Here is a 19,629-nt window from a genome sequence, read left to right as displayed (position 1 = left end):
TGGCCCATCTGGCTCTTTCCTCTTACTTATTGGTACGGATTTTTCCAGGCTGTGATTTCCCTCTTGTGCTCGGCCCGGATTTGATCTCCCGATGATACCGCGGGGCTTTTGCTTTGCAAGGGTCTAATTTGGTGCCCGGGATGCAGGCTTCCTTCCCTCGGATAAATACTGCCTTTCGGTCCTTCTGCGTCTCTCCCGCTCTCCCTCCCTCCCTTTAATTAGACTTCTTACTGCATGGAACAGTTTGCAGTTATATATGGAAAACAGCCTACACTTTCCCAGGAGCGGGGCATGTCGGGAAGGGAAACGGGAGCAGCCGGCGCGCTCTCCCTGGGAGCTCGTGTGTTTTTCCTATCGCAGACACGCTTTTCCCGGCTCTATTCCTTAACCCTTTGGAGCAGGGAGGGTGCCCACAACCCTCCCCTCCCCGGTCACTGATTCATCCCCTTCCCCTGGAATTCCCCTCTCTGCTTGGACTTTTGAATGGGAAAGCATGGATTTGCGGTCCAGCGCCATGGATACCTCCTAGCCGGGATCATGGGGGAAGTTATCCAGTGCCCAGCACGCCATCCATCCGGGATGTGATCCAGAGCAGGACTGCGAGGGAGCCCTTGGAGCTGGGTTGGTTGGGAGCTGTGGGTGCTGGATCTGGGGGCACCCATCCCGTCCCCCTTCCTTGTGTGATGAGGGCGGCTGGAGGGATGCTTCCGTCCCCAGCCCTTTGCCTTGTCCTCATGGTTGGGATCTGAGCTGGTCAACCCTGTGCTGGCTGCTATGGGGTGGCTGAACTCCATGGGGTTCCCCTGTAGAGCATCCCAGCTTTGGGGGACCCCTGCTCACCGCTGTGCTAAGCCACTCATGGTCCATGGGGTGTCAAACAAGCTCTGCTCCCCCTGCCTCAGTTTCCCTGTTGGAACAAGAGGGTATTTCATCGTTATTGCTGCTGTTTGGGGTTCTGCATTGGGGTTTTTCCTCTCTACCAAGCTAGGCAGGAGCAGCTCATTGCAGTGCTCCCATTGAGGTTGGTGCTGTGCTCCTCCAGGTGTCTTGGGGTGCCCGAAGACCCAAGGGCTCAGCCTCTCCTCCAGCTTCCAGAAGCTGATGCTCCTCTGAGCTGCTGCTGGGAGGAAGTGACTGGGCCTATTTTAAGCCCCCGGGGATCTTTGGGGTAGGAATCCCCTGTCCCTGTGTAATACTGCTATAAATACCCCTGTACCCATGCGTCCTGCCTGGGTGCTGTTTGCTGGGGAGGCTCCTGGTGCTCTCTGGGTCGGTTCTTGCCTGCTGGTTTTCACTGGGGTTCAAGCTGAACAGGATGGAGAAAGGTGGGAGTTGGGATTGCCGGGATCTCCTCCCTGCTCAGGGCTGGCAGAGCGCTGATGCTGTGCTCAGTGCGGTGCTGCCCCATGTGTGTAAGGAGGAGGGATGCGTGGGGACATGAGTCCCGTTGGAGAGCATCTGCATCCGGTGCTGGGCTGCCCCATCTGATGGTGGGAGCCAGGAGAAGCTGCGTGCGGATGGAGCATCTGCAGGGGGATGGGATCCCAACTGCCCATCCCAAGGGATCATCGGCGTCATCCCCCTCCTGCAGCAGGGTGCTGAGACCAGCGAGCATCCGGGTGTGCCATGAACTGGGAGGATGCAGGTTGGTCGGAGCGTGGGGCTGGGATGTGACGGTTGCTCAACACCCATTAGGTCAGTGGTGCTGCAAGAGGAGTTTGAGAGGCGGAGTCCCAGGCCTGGTTTGCTGCCTTATCTATCATCATCCCTATCTATCCTATCATCAAGTCCTGCTCTGCAGCCTTGAAGTTGCCTAAATCCCAACCCGTTCCCTCTGTTCCTTTGGTCTTGCTCACTTGCTCTAGGTTGTAAACCCAGCACAAAGACAAGCCAAGGACGTGTCTGTGGTGGGGCTGATGTGTTCCATGGGGGAAGCTGGTGGGAGCTCCTTGCCCTGCACACCTCCGCAGTGGGGCATTGCAAAACACATTGAAGGGAAAGGAAAGAGTGAAAGAGTTGCCCAATGTGATGCCTCATTGCCCGGTACCCCCCGTGCTCCCGGCTGGGGTGTGAGGAGCCTGTTTCGCGGTGCTGTGAGAGGGAGAAGGGATGAATGAAGCCTGGTACCAGGGTCCGTCGCAGCCCCTGGTGCTGCGCAGTGGGGATGCTTTGCCCCTCCAAGGGATGGAGGGCAGCAGGTATGTGCTGGTTGGGGTTTGCTCTCTGTGTGCTGCTGCATTCCTCCACCGCCTGTGCTACCTTGTAAAGCACAAAAGGATAATGAGAGGAGCGGGGCTGATTTAGTGCAGGCGCCGCGAGAGAAATACCAAGGCCTTAGATGGAAACATTCCCCTTGACAGCTTGCCTGGAGACTCCCTCCTTTGCCTTTCTTTTTCCACCTCCCTGGAATTCCTGGGCTGCTGCAGCCTCTGGCTCAGGGAAGCCCCAAGGCTGAGGGCAGATTCCTGAGCCCCCGGCACCCACCAAGGCTCTGGCAGCTGGTGGCTTTTCCATGTGGATGCTAAAAGATGCATTGGGATGCAGTGGGTTTTGGGGGACCGCGTCATGGAGCGCTGCATGCTCCGTGCCCCTGCAGCTTGCCCTGTGTTCTCCTGCCTCCAGCCCCTTCCCTGCCTCTCACAACAGCTAATTGCTGCCCCAACAGTTTTCCTACCTTCGTTAAATACCAGGGAAAATGGAGCTGTAATTAGTGGGCTGATGGCAGCTGCTCGTGTTCCCTGCGGAGTGGCCTGCAAGGAGGGATGCTCTCTCGGAGAAGGTCGCCTTTGCTTGCCTTTTACTGGTGCTTTCCACAAAGCCTTGGTCCCCAGTGCATGGCTCAGAGCTGCCTTTTGGTCCCCAGACCTTGGTGACAGAGGAGGATGGTGTAGTGCTGCTTGGGCAGGGTGATGCTCTGGTTTCTTCCTCATCCACAGAATCACGCAATGGTTTGGGTTGGAAGGGAACTTAAAGCTCCTCCAGTTCCAACCCCTGCCATGGGCAGGGGCACCTTCCACTAGAGCAGGTTCTGCCCTAAGGTCTCCCCAGAGCCTTCTCTTCTCCAGGCTGAGCCCCGCAGCTCTCTTACCCTGTCACCCTAGTGCTGGTGTTCATGCTTGGTGACAACCAAACCCATCCCAGCGAGGTGACGGCTTCCTGGGGACATGAGGGCTGATTCGTCCCCTTGCCCATGTCTCTTTGTGCCACGCAGCCCTGGTGTTCGCTCCCATCTGCAGGAAGCGTGTTCCTCGGCACAAGGTGTAGGAGACCTCCAGCTCTGTGCATTGTGGTGACGGTGCCATCGGGGCCAGCAGCTCCAAGCCTGCCACTGTGTGTGATGGCATCACCCATTGCCTGCAGGAATGGGGTGGGCTCTGTGTGTCCCCACTCGCTGAGGGTGCGTAGGACTCAGCTGGGGATTGGGACTCACGATTGTGCCCGAGGGGATGGTGGGTTCATCCCCCATACAGATGCAGGAGGAGGTGATGTTGCCTTTCCCCTTGGGTTAGAGTGGGAGCAGCCTTGCGCTGCTCCTGGCCCTGCAGCAGGTTTGCACTGGGGTTGGTGTTTGTGGGTGCAGCATCAGCCCTGCGCTGTGCTCTGTGACTTGGTTACCCCTGGCTCGCCACCAGCGCTTCCTGGGTGTTTCCGGTTCCTTTACCACCTCCAGTGCGTGTTTAGTCCCCCCCAGTCTTGGAAGGTGAAGGCTGAGAGATTCTTCCCCTTCACTGCAAGGATTGCTCAGAGAATGGAAGGGAGATGCCCAGAGAAGCTGTGGCTGCCCCATCCCTGGCAGGGCTCAAGGCCAGGTTGGACACAGGGGCTTGGAGCAAGCTGCTCCAGTGGAAGGGGTCCCTGCCCGTGGCAGGGGTTGGAGCTGGAGGAGCTTTAAGGTCCCTTCCATCTCAAACCAGTCTGGGATCCTAGGGTGTTGCTGTCACTGGGGTCTCCCCCATCCCAAGGTTCTCCCGCACCCATGGAGCATCCTATGGTTGGTGTCACTGGGGGGGTTTCCCCACTGGTGGGTGCTGGGGTGGCCCCATTGCGAAGGGAAATGCCCCTGGGGCAGCCCCAGGCCAGCGCTGGGATGGAGGAAGCGGATGCTGCAGGAGGTAGGGTCCTGTAGGTGATGCAGGTGCCTGCCCGGGGCTGGGCCATGTCTGGTCTCTGGTCTCGGTACCCAGGGCCTGCAGGAAGGAGCACAGGAGGAGGATGCTTGTGTTGCAGGGAGAAGGGGCTCAGATCCGGCTCCCTGGTGCTGCTGGTGCAGGATGCTCTGAGTGCTCTGTTTGGGGTGTTCCAGCCTGGCTTTGCCTCTTCCACCCTCCCCTGCTTGGGGCACGGCCCCGCTCCATGGTGTCAGTGTGGAAGGTGCAGGTTCCCACCCCACGACCTGCTCTGGCATCCGTGGTCCTGCGCCTCCTCCTTGGATGCGAGCGAGCACTGGTGGAAGCACAGCCTCTCCGTTGGAGCTTTCCATTTCCAAAGGGAAAGATCTTAAACCCAGGCCAGGAATGGGGAATTTTGGGGGTTTGGGTGTTATTTTTCCCCTCTCTGCTTGGCAACATGAGCTGCATCCCTGACAGCTTTACATCGAGTTTACCATGGCAACCTACAGCAGCCCAGCGTTTCCAATGCCCCATCCCTGAAGTGGGAGAGGAGATGAGCCCTGGTGGGTGCTGCTGAGGGGCCGGGAGTGACGGATAGTGAATGGGGTGGCCTCTTGTACTGCTGCAGCCAGGCACATGCTTGAGGAATGGGATAAACTGTGCTCCACACGGCCTGAGTGTTGCTCAATGGGCCTGATCCTGCCTGGCGAGCGGGTGGGATTTGTGGCTCTGCGCAGGGGATGTGGTGGCTGCTGTTGCTCTTCCTCAGCACGGTGCTTTCTGCCCTGGATGGTGGGAGATGTCCAGGCTGGAGCGAGATGCAGGAGGAGCTGAGGTGTGAATTTCCCTCTCCTCCATGGGTGTAAAACCCAGCAGAGCTTGCTCAGGGCTTGCTCCATCGCTGGTGCTGTGCTGGGGTGGGCAGGATGGTGTTCACCGTGGGTCCGAGTGTGCTGAGCCACGAGGATGCGTGCCCTTTCCTACCGGCCCCAGTGCTCAGGCAGCATCTACAGCCTGGTGGGTGCTGGGTGCTGGTGCCATGGGCTGTGCCACCCGCCATGGGCTGTACTACGCAGCCTGGCATGGCTGAAGGTGTCACACGTGGCATGGTTTAGGTACCCCATGTCCCTCCGAGCATCACGCTTTCCTCTCCTTTGTGCTTCCTCCTTGCGTCCTGCTCCGAGGGCGGCTCCGGTGCCAGCCCGTGGCCGCGTTCCCAGCCAGGACAAGGTCTAATGTGGCTGTTTATTATTCCGGGCAGGTTTGTCTGCAGCACCACATCGGCTCCGCTCCTCGCCAGCCGCTGCTCCTTCCCGGAGCGTTCCTGCTCCTGCCCCGGCCCATTGATCAGAAGCATCCGTGTCCTTCATGCTGCTGCCTCCAAACTGCTCCTGGTCTGCAGCCACCCTTGTCCTGCTCAGGGATGCTCTTTGGGGGGTGATAATGCATCACTTGGGGGTCCCATGCAGCCATTCCCACACAGGGCAGTCAGGGGACCCTCAGAGGGGACCCTTCTGCCTCTCCAGTGCCTGGGGGCTCTGGGAATGAGTTACTGGAGTTGGGGCCAGGTTGCTGGATGCTGCTGGAGTCATTAGGAGCTCGTTGGAGCGTTGGCTGTTAGGGAGGGCTGAGTGCAGCGCCCTGATTGCCTGGGATGGACGCTTCCAGCCTGCCCTGTGGATCAGGAGCAGGTTGATGCTCTGACCCCAAACGGGGCTGGAGGAGGATGCTCAGAGCAGGCAACAGGAGCTTTCCTCCACCATGGTCCCTCCTGTCATTAGAGCAAGCCCCTGGGGCTGGCACTGCTGGAGGGGCTGGGCATGGGCTGGTGATGGCCGGTGCCCCTCAGCTCCTCCAGGGGTAATTATGGACTAGGCTGTACGGTGTTAATTAACTGTCTTAGCCTCTCAGCTCTCATCAGAAGTTCTTGGTTGCTATGAAAGAGGGGGAAAATGAGCGTGTTGAGGTGGGGGGAATTAGCTTTTTACTCTTAATCAGCAGGAGTCTCTTTAATTGGACCTGTCATCTCCTGCCCCCCGCTGCCAGCAGCTTCATGCCTCTAAAACATAGATGAGCTCAGCTCCATGAGGATGACTGGGGTGGGCATGGTCGGGGATGCTGGTGAGCTCTGCTTTATGGGGCAGCAGGGATGCTCTGGCCAAGAGTGCACGTTTGGGTGCCCCAGGAGCTGCAGTGCACTGAGGGGAGGATGTCCCTGTGCTCGCCATCCCTCTGCTGCCTGCAGTTAGTGGACAGGGCCCTCCTGCAGTGATGTCCCTGAGGTTCCGTTGGTGCCTGTTGCCTCCTGATAACACCAAGAGCCGCCCTGGGTGCTGCTGGTGGGGTTGGAGCTCCCAGGGACCAGGGTGTGCAGGGAGGGGGGTGCCAAGCTGGTGTGATCAGGGCTGCAATTGGAGGCATTTGTTGCAGGGTGCTGTAGGGATGGTCCCATGATGGTCTGGTGCTTGTCTGGTGAGTTTGGGATGGCTGGCGCATCCCCTGTGCTCCTGGGAAGCAGCAACAGACGTTTTCCCTCCTCCTTCCCATCCTCTCTGTCCGCTTGCTCTGTTGCGTCTCATCCTGCCTCAGTGCTGATGCTGCCTCAGTGACCGTTCCCCTTTTGTTGTTCATTTATATCGCTCTAGGAAAGGTTTCATTTTCTCTCCATAAAGAGCCTCCCTTGCAGGGTCTTTGCCTCTGTAGTGCTGCAGAGGTGCCTGGGAGCATCCCTGCTGCCATCTGAGCTTGTGTCAGAGAAAGCCTTTTCTTTCCCCCTCTGACCAAAGCAGCTCCCCCCTCCAAGTGGACCCCTTCCACTGGAGCAGCTTGCTCCGAGCCCCCTGTGTCCAACCTGGCCTTGAGCACTGCCAGGGATGGGGCAGCCACAGCTTCTCTGGGCACCCTGTGCCAGCGCCTCAGCACCCTCACAGGGAAGAGCTTCTGCCTAAGAGCTCAGCTCAGTCTCCCCTCGGGCAGGTTCAAGCCATTCCCCTTGGCCTGTCCCTACAGGCCCTTGTCCCAAGCCCCTCTCCAGGTTCCCTGCAGCCCCTTTAGGCACTGGAGCTGCTCTCAGGTCTCCCCTTCAGGAGCCTTCTCTTCTCCAGGCTGCCCCAGCCCAGCTCTCTGAGCCTGGCTCCAGAGCAGAGCTGCTCCAGCCCTCGCAGCATCTCCATGGCCTCCTCTGCCCTCGCTCCAACATCTCCACATCCTAAAATTCCTATCGTAAAACCCTTTATGGAAAAGACCCCATAAAACCATTGGGTCCCACCATTAACCCAGCAGGTGTTAGCAGCTTCCCAGCTTCCTGCCGAATGATTCCACTGATGGAAGGTCTGGGTGCTGCGAGCCCCATCCTGTCGATGCCGTCTCTCGGGATGCTCTCTCCTACCTGCCAGCACTGCGGTGATCCGGTGCTCCCGGGCCAGCAGCCCATGCAGGAAGCAGCTGTTTTCCACTGCCGAGGTGTATTTTTAACCCCCGGTGAATGGGAGCCTTTCTGTGTGCCGGGCGGCCGGGCTTGAGTGAAGAACCACCTGGGAGCTCTTCCTGCCCGGCCCCCGCGCTGCCGATGGTTTTCCCTGCACTCAAACACCCCACACAGCCCATGCCGAGCCTATCCCGGCTCTCTCCCAGCCCAGCTCCTGCTCATCCAGGTTCTATGGTGACCCCCGGGGCTGGATGAGCGTAAAGGTGCCTCTAAACCACGTTCCTCCTGGTGGGTGCCCGTCCTTGGGTACCGCTCCATCCCGTGTGTTTATGAGGAGGCCTTCCAATGCTGATATTTTTGTTTCCCATCATTGTTTTTGCAGCTCCAGTTGCTGTGGTATCCAGGGAGCCCTCCTCCTTCTGCAGGAGATGCACGCTGGTCGTTGCTAAGGTCGCCTCCGCGGTAACATGCACATCCTGTTTACACCTTTATCCGGAGAAGTTGGGCTCGGATAGAGGCACCCGCTTCACCCGGGCAGCCCCCAGGGAAGGGGTCATCCCGAGCATCCCCTCAACAGAGCCTCGAAGGAAGGTGCTGCAGGAGCCACCAGCCGCAAGATGACGAACAACGTGGCCGACCACCACCCCGGGAACTCGGTTGCTGAAGGCAACCATGAGGGGGACTTTGGTTGCTCCATGGTGGAGCTCAGGAACCTCATGGAGCTGAGGAGCGCCGAGGCGGTCGCCCGGCTCAATGACTCCTATGGCAGTGTGCAGAACGTCTGCAAGAGGTTGAAGACGTCGCCGGTTGAAGGTAAGTGGCTGCCCTGTGCCAGGGGACCACTTGCTTGCGTGCCTCTGGGATGGAGCTGGTGGCTCAAACAGCGTGGTCCCATCCCGAGCCTTGCGGGAGGTGGCTCCCTGCATCTGAATGGAATGACCACTTAAAGTAGAGAAGGAGGTAAAAGAACAGAAGCATCTTCCCTAGGGATCCCCTGAGGCGTAGCCTGGAGCCCTGCATCCCCTGGGAGCATGGGGCAGAGGTGGGATGCAGGCAGGGGTGAGGAGCTGATGGGGCACAAGAGGGATGTGTGGGAGCTCCTCTCTGCTGCTGCCCCCCAGGTCAGTACCAGCCCTTCCCCTGTATAATGACTTAGTGCTAACGGAGGGCTGTGTGTGGTGGGGGTGAAGGAGAGTGTGAATGTAGGAAGGGCTGTGTGGATCCCATCGTCCCTTACCAGTGAGCAAGGGCAGGCACTGGGTGGCTGTGGGTGTCTTTGCACCCCTTCCTTGGCATCAGAAGAGGGGGAGAGAGCCCCTGCTTACCTGGGCTTGGAAACAGGATGCGGCCCCAGGGTGCTGTGTGGGCTGGGGGCTGTGGCTGTGCCTCGGAGCTGAGAACTCGGTGTTATTCTTAGTGCTGTAAGCTGGGGATTAGCGTGTTTCCCAGCTGTGAGCGGGACCGGGAAGGAGAGACAATATCGGGATGTCATTAGAGAAGGGGGGGGGAGTCCCGGTGGAAATACCAAGTCCAGGTCACAAAACAATGTGCTTGGCCTTGCCAAAGTGGGAGCGGGATCCTTGGGATTGGGAGGACAGGGGAGGGAAGGGAGAGGACCCAAAAGGCTCGGCCATGGCCCTGTGGCAGGGCTGCTCCTGGATCCGGGCGCTGCTTCCAGGCACTGATGGGTGTCGCTGTGTGCGGTGCCCCCAGCGCATCCCTGCCTCTGGAGCTTTGCTGTGTGTCCCAAACGCCGTCCTGTTGAGCCCTGAGAGCAACGGAAGGTGATTTCCTGTAAGCTGGGATTTTTAGGAGGGGATTTTTTGGCCTGGGTCACCTCCGTCTGATCCCATTGGAGCGATGTGTTCGGCTCCAGCTGTGTTTCTGTGGTGTGACACCCAGGGAAACCCCAGCAAGGTTGGAAGCTGCAGCTGTGCCTCGATGGATCCCTGGGGAGATAGGGAGTGGCATCTGGAGAGCTTGGGGTGTGTGTGCAGGTGGGATGCCCCAGCTGGGGTTTAGAGGAAGATATGGAATGTGGGGAACACCAGCCACATCTTGGCATATGCGGTGTGGGATCTGTGTGTGAATTCCCCCTGGGAAGTCATAGAATCAGAGAACCATGGAATGGTTTGGATTGGATTGGAAGGGACCTTAGAGCTCATCCAGTCCCACAGGCAGGGACCCCTTCCACTGGAGCAGCTTGCTCCAAGCCCCTGTGTCCAACCTGGCCTTGAGCACTGCCAGGGATGGGGCAGCCACAGCTTCCCTGGGCACCCTGTGCCAGTGAAGGGTGAAGGTTTTGCCACCCAAAAGCAGCTTTCCCAGCCTGCAGGGTCTCTGATGCAGGGGGGTGTTCTCCTGCTGTCCCTTGTGGCCTCCATCCAAAGCTTCCCATCCGCCTCCCCAGTAACCGGGCCCCCCCGCCCCAGCAGTGGCCCCGGTTGGGAGGGATTTGCTGGCAACCGGGGGCCATGGTGCCCATGGCATCTGCTCTTTGCAATAGGTGAACTGGAAACCCCAACACCTCCCAGATTACCCCAGGAGGTTATTTGAGCTCTGGGGTCATGCCCATGGATGGGACATAGGCTTTGGAAGGAGCCACGTGTGCAGCCTTCCATGCCCTGTAGCAGCATCCCGCATCCTCGTGCGGGAGCATGTGTGTGCCTGACACATGCAGTGTCTCCCCAGCCCCGGCATGAGTCAACCCACAGCAGTTAGCCACATTTTCCATCCATCCCGCTGCAGACATTGGGATGGGTGGGAATCGGGGCTGGGAGATCCCAGGATCCTGCTGCCTCGTCACGGCTGGGTGGGGACTGGGCACTGCTCCAGTGCATCCCCTCCCTGCAGCCAGGGTGTAGTCGCAGCAGATAGAGGGGTGCATGGAAGAGGAAAGGGATTCATCCCGATGCTTCCTTCTGGATGGGATGGCTTTGTCCCAAGCAAGAGGAATTGGTCCTCCCGGGAGGGCATCGCTGCCAGGCTGCTCCAGGCACAGGGATGCATCCAGGGCCCGTCTTGTGGCCGCCTGCCCGGTGCATCTCGGGAGCTGGCAGCAGCCCCATGGGCCATCTTAAGGTGGAGAGGGCTGGGGGGGCTTGGTGCAGGGCTTGGTTAAGGTGGTGCTGGGCAAGGGGGGGGCTGTTCTCACCTGGGACCCCATCGGCTTTTTAATGGCTTTTAAATGCAGCGGATGACCAGGACAAACTGTCTCCAATTGCTGGTCCATGCCCTGGGATGGGAAAGCTCCTGTGCCCCCCTTTTTGCCCCCCTCTTGGACCATGTCCATAGTGCTTGGCTGAGCTCAGAGACTCTCCCATTGCATCAGGTCAGTCCCCAGAGTGGCTGCTCCTTGGAGCTGGCAGGAAAAGAGTGAAGGCTGCTTTGCCCCCCTTTTGCCCCCCTTTCCCATGTCCATGGGGCTGGGATGAGCTCGGAGACTCTCCCGCTGTGCCGGGCCGGTCTCTGGAGCGGTGGCTGCTCGGAGCTGGCAGGAGAAGAGGGATCAGGTGGCTCCGGCGGCTCCGAGCGCCGCTCGCCGTGCCAGATTTACGGCTAATTTGATGCCGCCCGTAAACAAGCCGGGCAATGCCAACTGGCATTAACTGGCACTCGGGCTCTTGGTGCGGCTGCAGCACCGGGGAGAGGCGGCTCATCCTGCCCGCCCCGGTCTCTGTGTGCTCCATGCCCCATGGGGGGACAGGAGCCAAGCTCTGCATCCCCTCTGCCTGCTCCCCATGCCCCCGTGCAGGCAGGGAGCTGCTCCTTGCAGGGGGGGGTTTGTTCCCATCTCCATCTCTCCCCTCTCCAGGCTTGTCTGGGAACCCGACCGACCTGGAGAAGAGGCGGCAGGTCTTCGGGCAGAACTTCATTCCTCCCAAAAAGGCCAAGACGTTCCTGCAGTTAGTGTGGGAAGCGCTCCAGGATGTCACGCTCATCATCTTGGAAATCGCAGCCATAGTCTCCTTGGGGCTGTCCTTCTACCACCCGCCCGGTGGTGACAATGAACGTGAGTCCCCTGTGCTGGTGATGGTGGTGGGACTGGTGGGGGACCTGCTTCAACTCCCGTGCAGGAGCAGGGCTTTGGGATGGATGCTGTTTCTGGAAGGCCACCATGTGAGTCACTGTAGTGCAGATGGAGCTGGGAGCTACTTCTGCTCATCCTTGGGATCCTTGGCATGGTCCCATCCAGGCCACCTGCATTGATGGATGTGTCTGGGCACAGCCAGCACCATGGCACAGCTCAGAGCTATTCCTTGCTGCTCTCCCAGAAGATGCTGAAAGAGCAAGAGCCCATCTGGTCTGGTGGCTTCCCACATCCATGGGGCTTCTCTTTTGCTTTGGACGTGGAGGGACCACGCTGGCTGTCCCCTGGTAGCTCCAGCTGCGACACCCCACATGTGGTTGGGCAATGGTGTTGGATAAGTTTCTCCTTCCTGGTGCTGGAGGAGCCAAGCAGGAGCAGGGATCTGGAGGTGCAGGGAGATGATGACTCACTCAAGGGTCAGGGAGCAGAGGGAGGCCTGGGTGCTCCAGCTGGGAATGGAAGCCGGTTGTCCTGGCTCTTTCAGCCCAACCTCTGCCAAAAATGAGGAGTAGAAAGAAGAGGAGAAAACTGAAAGGAATCAAATGCCTCCAGGGATGTAAAATCCCTCAGCTGGGAGCAGGGGAAGCCCTTGGAGCAGCTCAGGGAGGAGTAACTGTCTCTATTCATGTGTTAACTCAGTGGGGAGCGGGTACTAACAGGGCTTCTCCTCCGCCTGCAGTGTGTGGCCAGTCTGCGGGTGGCGTGGAGGACGAGGGCGAGTCGCAGGCCGGCTGGATCGAGGGGGCAGCGATCCTGTTCTCCGTCATCATCGTGGTGCTGGTGACCGCTTTCAATGACTGGAGCAAGGAGAAGCAGTTCCGGGGCCTCCAGAGCCGCATCGAGCAGGAGCAGAAGTTCACGGTCATTCGCAAGGGGCAGGTGATCCAGATCCCGGTGGCAGAGATCGTGGTGGGAGACATCGCACAGATTAAGTACGGTGAGTGGGGATGCCCGGGGGCTGCCCCTCTGCTTCGGAGCCTGGGGCTTCCTCCTCTCTGCTTTGCCAGCCCTTTTGCCTTGAGGGGAAGCGGTGCCTCCTCCAGTGGTTCTATTCTGCAGCATCCCACGGCCAGGAGCAATGGGAGACGCTCCTGGGGAGGTGATGGAGCTTTGCTCGCCTTGCTGGAGCTCAGCCAGGCTCTGCACACAACCTTGGGTTGCTTTAGTGTGACCTGTTGGACTCAGAAGGGATTCCTGTCCTTGCTGGTGAACCATTCCTTAGGAAGGAGATGTAGCCCTTGGGCTAAACTAGGTCCTGCTCCTTGTTTACCGGGGGAATGCTCATCCCATGCAGCTCCTGGCAGGAAGATTGGTCCAACACAGTCTTCGTTTTCACACAGAGCTTTTCCCTTTTGCCTTCCTTGGCTGGTGTAATGTGTACCAGTTTGGGTGTATTGGGAGGCTTTGGGCTGTTGACTCAGTCAAACCAGACGGGAGAAACACTGATTGAACAGAAGTCCTCCCAACAAATGCTTTCCTACATCAGGGAAGATTTTGGACCTACTGGATATCATCTTATAATAGCCATCTGTCTTAGAATACCCATCTGCTGCTTCTCCCCTCTCTAGATTCAATCTGAGATTGAATTCTGAGTCCTTTTGCTGATACACAGAGCATCCTTCCCACACTGGGGTGGGCAGGGTGAGCTGTGCTGACCCCCTCTCTGCTTCTGTCCTAGGTGATCTCTTGCCAGCGGATGGGATCCTGATCCAGGGCAATGACCTGAAAATAGATGAGAGCTCCCTGACGGGGGAGTCAGACCAAGTCAAGAAATCCCTGGAAAAAGACCCCATGCTGCTCTCAGGTGAGGAGCTGTGAGGGGTTTGTGCTGGGCTGGGGAGGAGATGGGATGTGGTGCTGGTGTCCTGTCTCACCGTGGCCTCCCTTCTGTGCCAGGTACCCATGTGATGGAGGGCTCTGGCAGGATGGTGGTGACTGCCGTGGGTATCAACTCCCAGACAGGAATCATCTTCACTCTTCTGGGTGCAGGAGAAGGAGATGAGGAGAAGAAGGTGAAGAAAGGTAAGGAGATCCATTGAAGCTGCCTTTTCCCTCCTTCTGCCTTTCTCCCTTTCCTGGGAAGCATCCACTGCTGTGTGTCAGGCTGCCCCCACCTGTGTGGGGTGCGTGTTAGTGCCCATGGCCCAGGCAGGTACAGTGAGCTCTGGAGGTGCGGGGGGAGATCCCTCCCTGCTCCCTGAGGAAAGCTTCCGAGCACCCAGACCTTGGCTCTTGGCTCCTTTGGACACGGCTCCAGCTGTCTCTCCTCCAGCAGCCGCAGCCTGGAGCTGTGGGATGTGGGGGGGAGGCATCAATGCTCAGAGGGAGAAGTGGCCGAGAGCGATGCCCCACGGCACTCATTGCGCAGCCTTGGTGGGAAGGTGAGTCCTGGCTGTCCATAGGGTGATAGAAACCCATCCAGAACCATGGGACGATCTCTGCTGGCATCCCGGAGCTCCCTGGTGATGGAGGCAAGAGGGGAAGGAGGGTTGGGGAGCAGCCCGGCAGGCTGAGGTGCTCCTCACTGTGCTGGGGCTCGATGCCTCGGCGCTCACATCTCGCTGCTTATTCCCCTGCTCTGCGCCAGCTTCAAAGCCAGCATGGGCACAAGCCAGGCTTGGGAAGCTCCTGCTCTCCCCCGTGTCACTGTGCTCATTGGGAGCAGCGGTGAGGTGCAGGGAGCTGGCAGGAGGGAGCTGCTGGCGGCAGCATCAGGGAGCCCTTCCTGGGAGGGGATGCCAGGTGGGGGGGAAGCATCCGGATCCGCTCCAGGCTGTGTCTGTGCTGGGTTCCTGCAGCTCTGCTCGCCCAGGCCGGGCAGCTGCCTCCCATCGCTGGCACTGGGAGCTGAGGAGCTCTTGGGGTTTAGCTGCCAGCTTGGAGGTGGGAGTAAGGGATGAGATGTGGGAATGGTGCCACTGGGGAGCGAAGGGGCTTCACCAGCTTGTCCCCTTCATGGTGCCAAGGGATGATGGGGAGAAGGTGCTGAACCCCTTGTCACTCCAGGCTTGCTTCAACTGCAGCAGCCCCATGTTGTATAGAGGCACACGGGGGACCCCCTTGCCCTCACACATGTGTGGGGCAAAGCCCCTCACTAGGAGTGTAGTGCTGTCCATGGCAGCGGACAAGTCTGTGCCTCCTTTGTGGATCCGCTTGCACCCACAGCGACAGGAGGTAGGGAGCACAGTGCCTGGCACATGGCTGCATACAGAACAAGCTCTGCTGCGTGGTTCCTTCTCCCGAAGGTCTGAGACACCCCTGGGCACCCTTGGAAGCACTGCCGAGGGTTGCAGGAGGTGCTTTGCAGGTGGGGAAGCCTGAAGCCTTAGGGATGGGGTGCCTAAGGGAGCACAGGGCGCTCCGGAGCCTTGCCGGTGCCGCGAGCTATGGACCGAGTGTGGTGCCAGCAGAGAGCTGAGCCCTGTGTATGGATCCCACCGGAGCGTGTGTGGCCCCTCGGAGCAGGGCTGGCCCTGGGCTGTCCCAGCAGCCGGATGAGGGCCGTGGGTCCATGTGCTGAGCCCTCCACCCTTTCTCTCTTTGAACAGGTAAAAAAAGCGGAGCCCCCGAAAATCGCAACAAAGGTAACCAGCCTCTCCATCCTTTGAACCAGCACCACACTAACTACTGAGCATTCCTCCTTCCTTCCTTCCTTCTTTCTTCTCATCAGTCTGTGCTCTTTGCTGCTCCGGCGGGACTCTCGCCTCGTTGTCCTGGGAGAGGGTGCAGTGGTCCCGTGGCCGGTGGCCCCAGCACGGTGCCCTCTGGTACCCACCACAGGGCTGTGTGTAGCTGGGATGGGGCTGGTCAGCTTTCCCCATGGCCACGTTGCCCTGCACAGGGCAAAGCTCTTGTGCAGGAAGGACAGGGCTCTTCCAGCAGCCTGGACCACCGACAGAGCATCCCTTTATTATCCATGTCGACATGAGCCTGACAGTGCCCCTTGGAGGCTGTCCCTTTGCAGGGCTTGTGTTTGGGGCAGAGATATGGGTCCCCTGCTGCTGTTTGTGGGGTGATGTCCCATGGGGCCCGGCCAACGTGACGGTTGTACCCTCTCCTCCCATGGCCTCGACTCCGTGAGCGTCTCCTCGCCAGTGTTTCTCACACTGTTCTTTGCAGGCTGTGGAGGAAGCCCATCCCTGCACCTCTCTCTCCACCTCTCTCTTTCTTCCTCTCTCCTCTCAGCAGTTTGAGTTTCCCTCCTTCCCGTCAGACTGTGTCCGGGTGCTTGTTCTGTCCGTGTCGGGTCTGTTGTAACCGTGGAGGTGTCCGATGTGGAGCTGCTGGGAGCTCCCGGGCTGTCTCCAGCAGCAGCAGCAGCCAGGAGGGGACAGGTCCTGGGGGGCCTGCAGGCAGCTTTTTGTGGGGGGGTTCCCACCCTCTTCCCATCCCTCTCCAAAACTTCCAGCTGAGCTGGGTCTCCTGGTGCAGGCCTCCAGCTGGACCAGGCCGTGATAGCCACTGAAAGCCAGGCTGTCCCGGGTCCTAAAGACGTGATGGATGGCTCAGGGCTGGGATCCAAGGAGCTGGCTCCCTCCTCTTCAATCTCCATCCCAATGGCTAACCGTCCCCCTCCATCTCACCCCCTCCGTCACTCCCCTGGCAGGCGATTCCTGCTGAGCTGCCCACAGGGCACTGCACAGGTGGCACTGGGAGGGACTGGGGATGCTCATCAGGAGACTGGGAGCACTGAAGGCTCTCTGGGGTCAGCCCAAAAGGCTCCCCATCTGCTGCAGGGTGCAAAGCAGCCATAGGGGAGGCTAGAAGAGACCTGCTTCCACCCCAGACCCTGGCCAGAGGGTTCCTTGCAGTGCTGCCTTAGAGGTGTGACCGGTGCCAGTGTCAGCTCTGAGGATCCTTTATCCATAGGGCTGGGGTAGATAACAGAAAACTGCCCCATGGGGAAGAGGCAGGGCCCCAGGACAGGAGGTTTCCATGTGCTCGGATGCGTGTGTCGTCGGGAATGGTTCTTGTTCTGGGTTTTCTCTCTCTCACCACCATCTTTCTCAGTGGTGTCCCAGAGGTTTTCCTGGTCTCTCTCCTATTCACACGTGGTGTCTTGTTTTACCTGGGCTGTAGCTAAAACTCAGGATGGTGTGGCCTTAGAGATCCAGCCCCTGAAGAGCCAGGAAGGGGTGGAAAATGAGGAGAAGGAGAAGAAGAAGGTGAAGGTGCCTAAGAAAGAGAAGTCTGTGCTGCAAGGGAAGCTCACACGCCTGGCAGTCCAGATTGGGAAGGCGGGTAAGTGGCCCTCCATGGGCTGTCCCCTTGCGGTCCCCTTGCCTGGCATCCCCTCACCTCCTGCTCTGCCTCTTCTTCCCCCAGGGCTGATCATGTCAGCCATCACGGTCATCATCTTGGTGCTGTACTTTGTGATCGACACGTTTGGGGTGCAGCGGCGGCCCTGGCTGGCAGAGTGCACCCCCATTTACATCCAGTACTTCGTCAAGTTCTTCATCATCGGTGTCACCGTGTTGGTGGTGGCTGTGCCTGAAGGGCTCCCGTTGGCAGTCACCATCTCCTTGGCCTACTCTGTGAAGGTGAGACTGCAGTGCAATGCGTTTGCCATGGGTATGATGAGGGAATTCAAGGCTTTGGGCTCTGACTTGCCTGGTTGTGGCGCCTGTTGCAGAAAATGATGAAGGACAACAACCTGGTGAGGCACTTGGATGCGTGTGAGACCATGGGCAATGCCACCGCCATCTGCTCGGACAAGACGGGCACGCTCACCATGAACCGCATGACGGTGGTGCAGGCTTATGTGGGGGATACCCACTACCGCCAGATTCCTGATCCCGAAGCCATCCTGCCCAAGATCCTGGACCTCATTGTCAACGGTGTCTCCATCAACTCAGCTTACACATCCAAAATCCTGGTGAGTTGGAGAACTGCAACCTTGCATGCTGGTCTTCCCACCTGCAGCTCCCATCCTGCTGTATCCAGGTTTGGCATTGCGTTTCCTTTCCTTTCTCCCCTCCAGCCACCTGAGAAGGAAGGGGGGCTACCCCGGCAAGTGGGGAACAAGACGGAATGTGCCCTGCTGGGTTTCGTGCTGGACCTGAAGCAGGATTACCAGGCTGTGCGGAACGAGGTGCCAGAGGAGAAGCTGTACAAGGTCTACACCTTCAACTCGGTGCGCAAGTCCATGAGCACGGTCCTGAAGAACAGCAACGGCGGCTTCCGCATGTACAGCAAAGGAGCCTCCGAGATCATCCTCCGCAAGTAACCATCCTCCTTCAGTACGCTGGTCCTCTCCCCATCCCATGGGCTTTAGGCTGAGATGCACCATGGAGCTGTCTGGGGGGGCTGCAGGGTGAAGGGTGCCCAGTTCTGGAGCAGGGAGGTGCTGCTGTGCTATGTGTTTAACTCTTTTAGGGTGACTTTGGTAAAGGGATGGGGAACCTGGGTGACCGGGGGAGCAGATGCTGGCAGCATGTGCTCCTCCCTCACCCTCCATCCCGCTCCTGCATTAGGTGCACCAAGATCCTGGACAAGAACGGTGACCCCCGGGTGTTCAAGGTGAAGGACCGGGATGAGATGGTGAAGAAGGTGATTGAGCCCATGGCCTGCCACGGGCTGCGCACCATCTGCCTGGCGTTCCGGGACTTCCCTGCCGACACCGAGCCCGACTGGGACAGCGAGAATGAGATCCTGTCCGACCTCACCTGCATTGCTGTGGTGGGGATAGAGGACCCTGTGCGGCCAGAGGTACCGAACCCCCCTCTGCCCTGGCTCCTCTGCATCCATCTCTGAAGTACCCCACGCTACCAGCTCCATCCTTCAGGTGTTTCTGTCCCCTTCCTGCACAGAATGACCTGGTGGCAGGGTGTTTCTGCCCACTCTTTCCCCCCAGTTGTTAACAGGGGTCTGTGCATTAGGGTTCTACATCAGTTGAAAGGTGCAGAAAGGCACCATGCAGGGCTGAGGGGGATTTTGGAGGGGGACAGGGCTGATGCAGCTGGTTCCTCCCTCACAGCTCTGCCTCTGCCGGGGCAGGCAGCTGGACTAATGCAATAAGCCCTCCAATACCTGCCTCCTGATTACATTTTGGAGCTTGCCCCCACGCTCCCGCCTTGCTTGCATCTTTCCTGATTAGATGTTCAAGTATCTGGGGCTGGGAATTGCATTACAGATGCCCCGTCTGCACCGGCTCTGGAGGCCACTGATTCAATTTGCTAATTTCTCACTAATATCCTCTTCCCCCACCGCTCTGTAATGGCTAAACCCATTAGTGCTGCTGGAGCGGGGTGGCTCAAGTGGCCCCGTTTTGATGGATCGCCTGGCCAAGCCCTGGCGCCCAGCACCGCAGCGTGATGTGGGGGAGGCAGCGAGGTTGCCTTCCCCTTGGGGCTGGAAGTTCTCATGTTGTCTGCGCTGGAGGAGCTGCTCTGGACATGCACATGAGGCTGGGAGCAGGGCAGGCATCTTCTCCAGTCCCTGGTGGCTTTCCCTTGACGCTGGTGCTGGTGCTGGTGCTGGAGGGGGATTTGTTGGTTCAGCATCTCATCCCCAGTGTGAGCACTGAGCACCGGGTGGAGGCAGGTTCCTGACCCCACCAGGGCCCTTTCCAGATCCTTTTAGGGAGGATGGGAGAGGAGCTGCCTATTTCTGCGGATACCTCGAGCATCCAGACCCATCTGTCCTTGTCCCCCAGGTGCCAGATGCCATCCTGAAGTGCCAGCGTGCCGGCATCACTGTCCGGATGGTGACTGGGGACAACATCAACACCGCCCGTGCCATCGCCACCAAGTGTGGCATCCTGCTGCCGGGGGAGGACTTCTTGTGCCTGGAGGGGAAGGAATTCAACCGCCTCATCCGCAACGAGAAGGGAGAGGTAGGAGAGCAGCCCCGGGGCCTGCTCTGAGGTGGGGGGGGGGGGTTCAGTTTTCCTCTTACCTACGGATAAATGCAGCTGGTCCCTCTGCTTGCTGGGATCTGTACCCAGTGCAGCTGCACCGGACACGTGCTTGGAGATGGAGGCTCTCTTGTAGCATCATAGAATG

General features: G+C 59.0%; 1 protein-coding gene across 7 annotated transcripts in view; it reads left to right on the top strand.

Annotated features, from left to right (window-relative positions):
* The window catches only part of ATP2B4 (ATPase plasma membrane Ca2+ transporting 4), a 44,232-nt gene that overhangs the window by 9,584 nt on the left and 15,019 nt on the right, over positions 1–19,629 (top strand). For 6 of the 7 annotated variants that reach the window (XM_065698795.1, XM_065698794.1, XM_065698796.1 and 3 more), the window contains exons 2-13: positions 7,919–8,349; positions 11,351–11,548; positions 12,306–12,563; positions 13,305–13,430; positions 13,523–13,648; positions 15,175–15,210; positions 16,706–16,867; positions 16,952–17,166; positions 17,259–17,501; positions 17,607–17,848; positions 18,100–18,334; positions 19,281–19,460. In XM_065698795.1, coding sequence (XP_065554867.1) covers positions 8,154–8,349; positions 11,351–11,548; positions 12,306–12,563; positions 13,305–13,430; positions 13,523–13,648; positions 15,175–15,210; positions 16,706–16,867; positions 16,952–17,166; positions 17,259–17,501; positions 17,607–17,848; positions 18,100–18,334; positions 19,281–19,460 — 2,217 coding nt within the window. In that variant the 5' untranslated portion in view covers positions 7,919–8,153. The remainder of the gene's footprint in view (positions 1–7,918; positions 8,350–11,350; positions 11,549–12,305; positions 12,564–13,304; positions 13,431–13,522; positions 13,649–15,174; positions 15,211–16,705; positions 16,868–16,951; positions 17,167–17,258; positions 17,502–17,606; positions 17,849–18,099; positions 18,335–19,280; positions 19,461–19,629) is intronic. The other variant, XM_065698793.1, reaches the window with a different exon arrangement.

This window comes from Lathamus discolor, chromosome 19, assembly GCF_037157495.1.
Source record: "Lathamus discolor isolate bLatDis1 chromosome 19, bLatDis1.hap1, whole genome shotgun sequence".
Lineage (NCBI taxonomy): Eukaryota > Metazoa > Chordata > Aves > Psittaciformes > Psittacidae > Lathamus > Lathamus discolor.
The sequence above is the reverse complement of the archived record's forward strand: the minus strand, read 5'-3'. Positions and strand labels throughout refer to the sequence as shown.